The following is a 7316-nucleotide window of genomic DNA, read 5'->3' on the forward strand; positions in this document are numbered from 1 at the left end:
AAAAATATTACATCATGAGTCATAATGCAAAACTGTATCAGGACATAAATTTGTATCAGAACTTCAATCACAATGTGTCACATGTACGGTACAACTCGATTGAATATAAAAAAATAAATAGTTTAATGCATGACGAGAGTCATAATGCAAAACTGTATCAGGACATAAATTTATATCAGAACTTCCATCACAATATGTCACGTGTACGGTCCAACTCAATTCACTATAAAAAACTAAATAGTTTAATACATGACGGGACTAAACTGTACATGTGATGCATTGTGATTTGAGTAATGATATAGTTCATGTTGTAATATTTTTTTTAAATTTTGATGCAAATTCAAACAGTACCTAACAAAACAAATAAACAAACCAAAATAATAGTGAAATCACACTGCAACCGCAATTTTTCACTCCAAAAAAATAAAATATTTTTATTACACCATTGACCCCGGGCTCTCCGCGTTCAGAAAACGACCAAGTCCTCTTTACCGCTTCAAAGTTGAAAGCCGGCACAACTATAATACTTCTCCTCGCCGCCCCTCCTTCTTCTTCACCCACCCTGTCTCTCTCTCTCCTTCCCAACCAGAAGAAAAATGTGCTTGGAAGTGGCGACAATGGCGTCCTCTGTGTGCTTGGAGATCATAAGCACCTCATCATCCCCCGCCGAAGAATCCGAAATGCAATTCTTAATTTCTCCTCGCTTCATCGAAAGCGGAGAAATTGAGAAGACTTCAGCAAAGAAGACGAGCTATAAGTTCGAATTGGTGGACTACGACTCTCTTCCTGAATTCCTGAAGCACAACGAGTTCATCCTTAATCACTACCGCTCCGAATGGCCTCTCAAGCAAACCCTGCTCAGCATCTTCTCCATCCACAATGAAACCTTAAACATCTGGACGTAAGAATCTCACACAATCTGGATTTCTCCATCTTTAAACTATAAATTTATTGTTTTGTTAACTGATTTCAAAACTTGCTGTTCTTCCTCTGCAGGCACTTAATTGGCTTCTTCATCTTCCTCGTCCTCGCCTTCCACGCATCGACTCTCTTCCCGGTGAACCTGGCCGTTTCAGGCAATTCATCAAGCACCTTCGGTGCATCAACGTCGGGGCCTATCGTCTCCCTGTGGCCGTTCTATCTCTACTTAATCGGCGCCATGTTCTGCCTCCTCAGCAGCTGCGCTTGCCATCTGCTCTGCTGCCACTCATCCTTTACCTGCTACCTCACCCTCCGTCTGGACTACGCTGGCATCTCCGTCCTCATCGTCTCCTCCTTCTATCCCCTGGTCTACTACTCCTTCGCCTGTCTCCCCTTTTACCGTAACCTGTACCTCTGCTCCATCACTCTGTTGGGAATCACCACCATCATCGTCTCTCTCTCGCCGTTTTTTGAATCGGCTAAGTTCAGAGCGGCGAGGGCGGTGCTCTTTGCTTGTATGGGGGCGTCGGGACTGGTTCCGATTGTGCACAAGATGGTGGCTTTTGGCGATAGAAAGGAGGCGGTGGTGAGTACACTGTATGAGGTGGCGATGGGGTTGTGCTACGGCGTCGGAGCGGTTGTTTACGGCGCGAGGGTGCCGGAGAGATGGATTCCGGGGAAGTTTGATATCGCCGGACATAGTCATCAGCTTTTCCATGTGTTGGTGGTTGCGGGCGCGTACATGCATTATTTGGCTAGTCTTGTCTACTTGGAATGGAGAGAGATTGAAGCGATTGAAGCATGTTAGGAGGAAAGAAGCATGTTAGGAGGAAAGAAAAAAAAAAACAGATTTTTTCGGAAAAAAATTTGATTTTTAATATTCAGATCAAATTTTTTAGCAGGAAGGATTTCAAAATCATTAAACTTTAAATGAATTGAAATCTGATCAAAACTTTTGTTTTTTTTAGGATGATTTGTTCAGAGAACTTCTGATGTTATGTTCCAAAACAGCATCAAAGGATATGTTTGTAATTTGTTCATACTTTTTTTTTCTTTTGATTTTTCTTTACTTTTCATATTGATTGAATAATGTAAGTAATGATTATTGTTCATATTATATTATATTGAATTATGTTGAGCAAAAAACTTCAAATGGAAAAGTGGACAAAGTCTATAATTAAATAATAATTGATGAAAATACTTTCTTAAATATTCATTTTAGAGTCAATTATTTATGAGGGCAAGTTCCAATTGGTAAATTGGTGAAATACCTTCAACTGTCATTTACATGGATGCCAAATAACTCTTATATTTTTATAGGTCTAGCATTTAAATTTATATATTTACGTGCTTCTATAGCACTTAAATCTTTAATATCACATCAATAATGTCACTGTTACCTCCTTTTTAAAAATAAAATAGACCCTTTAAGACATGTAAAATTAGCATCTTATAGTGTTGTAAATATAATTATAAAAAATTAGGTGTTAACATGTAAATATATAAGAAATGTGTTCTATGTATGTAAATTTATAAAGCAAACAAGAATATAAAATAAAAAGGTCAACACATAAAAAATCAAAATTTTATAAAATTAGAGCTAAAAGATGACCACATCATATTGTTATAATCACTCGTAAGAGATTTTTTTTCATGATATGATTATAGAATTATAGTTCATACAAATATTACATTGATTTATCCCCTTTTAATCTTTCTTTCTCTATACAAATATATATATATATACATAAAGTATTCTAAAATACAATTAAATTATTAAAAATTTAATGAAATAGTTTATAAATGTCTAGACATTTTAGGGACTCCACCCGTAAATTCTTTTAGGCTTCTCCTAATGCTATACTATCTAATACATACTCTTCCATCATTTTATTAGTGCTGCACCACCAACCAATTTTTATCATACGACACGAATCTCAAGACAATATTTTGAGCAAAAAATATTCAAATATTGATAAAAAGTCATCAAGAGCTTCGATTTGAGTAAACTTATAGTCTAACTGATCGGCTTGATGAGAAGAACTCAATGATATAAAAGCTAGTCCAATCCGAATCAGATCAAGCCTGAATCAAATTATTAAATCACTCTTGAAAGATTTCCAGAGGTATTTGAAAAGTCAAATGGATGTCGAATCTAGTTTGTTCATAGTCGAATCGAGTGTCTCGACAAGACGAATCCAATGAGCCCAGGATTGCTCAATTTCGACATCGTTAAGGCACTCAAATGTCCATCAAGCATCATCTGATTGATGGAAGCTCTCCGGACCGACCGATCAAAATTGTTCATATTCTTGCATTAATTGCACCAAAAACACTATAAATATAGCCTCACTCCTCACATAGAGGAGGAGGCTTGAGAGAGAACTTGAGGCTTTGAGAAGGAGATCAAGTCCAACAAAATCTTTGTCATCGCCGATCGTCGTCGACCACCACGAACCTTCAGTGACCGTCGCCGACCTCCGTCGACCTTCATTGATCGTCATCTACCATCGTCGATTACCGCTGACCTCTGTCGACTACCGCCGACCACCGCTGTCCGGACACCGTTAGGCGACGTTGTAATCTGAAAATCTAGTAACTTTTTCCCGTCTGTGGGACAATGGGTCACTGTAATCATCAATCTATACTAGATTATTATAATCGGGCAGACCCCGTGGTTTTTTCCCATTACGGGTTTTTCACGTAAAAACTTATGGTGCATCACTGTTTGTTTCTCTTTCATCTATGTGTATGTTGAATTCTCGTACAACGCTAAGACGATAATTCATTACTCTACAGCCGCGGATTTTTTAGCACGCATCAATTTGGAAGATTTACATGATTTACATGCATACCAAACAATTCTTATGCATTTACATATTTAACATTATGTTCGATTTCTAACCAAATTTGAATTGGACGACGTTGGCCAATTGCGCTCTCTAGAAGGCAGCCTTCTGGTTTGATTAACTCGCCTTCCGTTGCTGATTTAAACGTGTCTGAAAGAAGGCAATGTCAATTCTTTGACGGTGAGCTCAATTAAAAGCCGATTAGTCGGACATTTATGCTTCAGCCTGATGCGGTTTCTTACATACGTACCACCCAATTCTTTATATCTACATATCTAACACTTAAAACTTTGCTCTTTACATTTATACCACCAAAATATTTCATATCACGTAGAAAATACCATCGTTTTGGTTTTGAAAAGTGAAATACACCTCTTCATGTATGGGTAACAGGGGCTCGTACGTAAAACTTGAAGTTTAGGTGAAAGATATGTGTAAATAAGTAGGAATTGAATGATGTTTATGTAAATCTTCTAAGAAAGTGCTTTTTTTTTTAATGATATTTCAATTCAATTAATTTAAAATTAGTGAAGGGTCAAAAACAGAAGTTGAAATTCTAATGCATGTTCTATGCGAGCATACGTAAGCCAATTGTCATTTTAAGAGAGAGAGAGAGAGAGAGAGAGGAACTTTCATCAGAAGGAATGTCAAAATTCATGAATTTATTTCAAAATGGATGCAATTTATGAATAATTGATTAATTTCTAGCACATTTCTCTCATATTAAATTAATATTTACTGGAAATTTACATGCGCCCCGGATGATTCTAATGTATTTGCATATTTAACACTGCATTTTGATATTTGCATATTTGTCGAAATGCGCCCATCTACTGAAGTGGCTAAGGGTCCGTTTGGAGGGCTTTTCCTGCGCAGTGCGTCGGAAGGCCGCAGAAATGTACCGTTTGGCGCGGCGTCTCCTTCGCGGCGGCGGCGAATCTGAGCGGAAAGCGGACCGCGGGTGAGATCCCGCGGCCCGCGTTACCGCTCGATTATTTTACTCCCTTACCCTTCGTCTTCGACTAGGAAGGCCGGATCGCAGCATGCGATGATCTTCGAAACCCCCATCGTTCTCCCTTTTCCCCTTTCCGCTCTGCTCCTATCTGAAACCATTGAGGAAGAAGCCCTACACCGAGCCGAGCTCGATGGAGGGGATTGCCGGTGTGTTCCTTCTACAGTAGTTGTTGCTATTTCGCCCCCAAATGATGACGCCATGGCTCATCTTCACGTTTTGTATTCTTCGCGACTTTGTTTTTCATCTCTAGTTTATGAGGATCTTGAAGCAAACCCATGGAGTATATTATGCTGGAAATTGATTATTTTGCTTTACGATTAGGCTTGATAAAAGTTTGTTCATGGCACATTAAGTAAATCATTTATCAAAAATGCTTCGGATTTAAACAGTCGTGCTCAATCTGTTATTTTTTGTTTTAGTTAATGTATTGTTTACGTTTCTCCTTTCTTGAAATGTATCAAATAAAATCATATGGGTGGTATAAATGAAAATTTTGGGTGGTATAAAGGTATAAAGTGAAGTTTAGATGTTATATATGTAAAAACATAGGAATTGGACGATTGGTTGCACATAGGAATTGGAGGATTGGTTGAGGGTAGCGTGAACATTGTCCATATTTTCATAAAAGGGTGTAAGCTCTGCAAAATGGATGTACATTACAGATTTTATTTCCAATCTGGAGTACATCAGTCTGAACGGGTGCTTGATTATAAATTTCAAACATAAACCTTTTGCCTGTAGTTTAAAACAACTTTTTTCTTTCAAATAGATTGTAATTAAACCCTATATTTATTTTTCTTTCGACCAAACAGCAAAATTTTCAGAACTCCTGCAGGGCCATGCTTGGTGGCATGTGTTTATGGGATTTAATTCATTTAAGCAAAAGTTAGTTGAAAGTTCATTTTTGAAATTCTGGTTCTATTCCCATATACATTACATATGAATTGGGTTTTCTGCACTATCCTTTCATTCTAGTAGATGCAGGTCTTCTGAATTGCAGTGTCCATTATATATATATATATATATATTGGGAAATTTGCATTCATACCACACAATTCCTTTGTATTAACATATCTAACACCTAAAAGCTGTATTTAACTTCTAAAAAATAAATAGAAATGGTATTTTTTGATGCGATATGAAAGATTTGAGTGGTGTAAATGTAAGAAAGCAAAGTTTAGGTGTTAGATATGTAAATACATAAGAGATGTGCAGGCATTAGAGGCATGTCTAGAATTGAAATGGGAAAGTGTTTATTATATTTTTCTTCCCTTTGTTTGGCTACTAATCCCTCAAAAGCAGAAGCAATGGCTGTATATATAGCTGTCCAACTTGATATAGATGCCAACAGTTATCCAAAATTTCCTTTCTGGGCTGATAGTAGAAGGAGCAATCCTTAACCATTTCTCTAATGTGGTGCAATGCTTTCTCAAATATTGTTGTCATGGAAAAATTTCCTTTCCTTGTTATGAATCTGATGCTAACAATTACTGATTATATATCTCATTAGTTTTGTCTAGTCTCTTAAAATTTAAATGCAAGTGTCAAAATTTTGGCAAGATATGCAGGTGGGGAGTGTCTAGGCAGCCTATCTGCAGCACACATGTTTTGGAATTTTTTAAAAACACATGTTTTGGAATTTTTGAAAGGTATACAGATGCATTGGGTTGATTCAGTATTATTACATCCATCATGGCTTTTATGCAGAATTATGCTAATCAGTTTGGCCTTCGAGCCAATTCAAGTTTGCTTTCATTAGTTGTTTCAGCTATGTTTAGATTGTTTAACAATTCACATTAACTTTATGAAATCTCATGTATAGGGTTTTGTTTTGGTAATGCCTTAATTCTGCACTATTTTTAGCAATCTTGCTATTCCACGGGCTTGCTTTGTGCTAAAAACACACAAAATTTATATACCAGACATGCACGCACTCTATGTTTCTTGTGATAAATTGCATTCTCTATGATAAGGAGACTATTTTCTCTTATGCAGAGCAACATAACATTATTTGATAAAGCTTAAGTTTTCTCTCTAAACACCCTGTTTCTTATGTTTCTTTATAGCGAGGAAAATGTATTCTTTCTTTGCAAGAAACTTGGTGATGGTGATAGGGAATAAAGAACATCACTGGGGGAAAGTCTAGCACAGAAGCTACACCGTCTGAATGTTAAAATTAATATAATAGTCTTACTAATTGGTATTTTAATAGTTTTAAGTTTTTTTTTTCAGTCTTGATACTCACTGTGAAGTGATGTATGTATTTATAATTTTGTATTGTTTTTAAGTGAGTTGTTGTTTTAAAAGTATTAAATTTATGACTATTACAGTTCTGTTAATCACAACATTATAAAACAGAGGCAGAATGATCATTTCTACAGAAACAGCTACCTTACAGCTGTTTTCACGCAACTGCCCCAAACAGACAGCCAACTTCCCCACAGCAGCTTCCCCGCAGCAGCTTCCTATGGCAGCGCCGCCGCAGCTGCGCCCACAACAGCCTCAAACAACCCCTCCCCCCCAAAGTGTTG

The 7316-nt window shown here is 37.0% G+C and overlaps 1 protein-coding gene across 1 annotated transcript; it reads left to right on the forward strand.

The window, feature by feature from the left end:
* The first annotated feature begins 456 nt into the window (after positions 1 to 456).
* On the forward strand, positions 457 to 1729 carry LOC110021397 (heptahelical transmembrane protein 4-like). Its single transcript, XM_020719882.1, has 2 exons — positions 457 to 901; positions 997 to 1729. Exons 1-2 carry the CDS (start codon positions 597 to 599, stop codon positions 1727 to 1729), a joined length of 1038 nt encoding a protein of 345 aa, XP_020575541.1. The 5' UTR covers positions 457 to 596.
* Positions 1730 to 7316: the final 5587 nt, after the last annotated feature.

This window comes from Phalaenopsis equestris, unplaced genomic scaffold (genome assembly GCF_001263595.1).
Source record: "Phalaenopsis equestris unplaced genomic scaffold, ASM126359v1 Scaffold000134, whole genome shotgun sequence".
NCBI classification, from domain to species: Eukaryota; Viridiplantae; Streptophyta; class Magnoliopsida; order Asparagales; family Orchidaceae; genus Phalaenopsis; species Phalaenopsis equestris.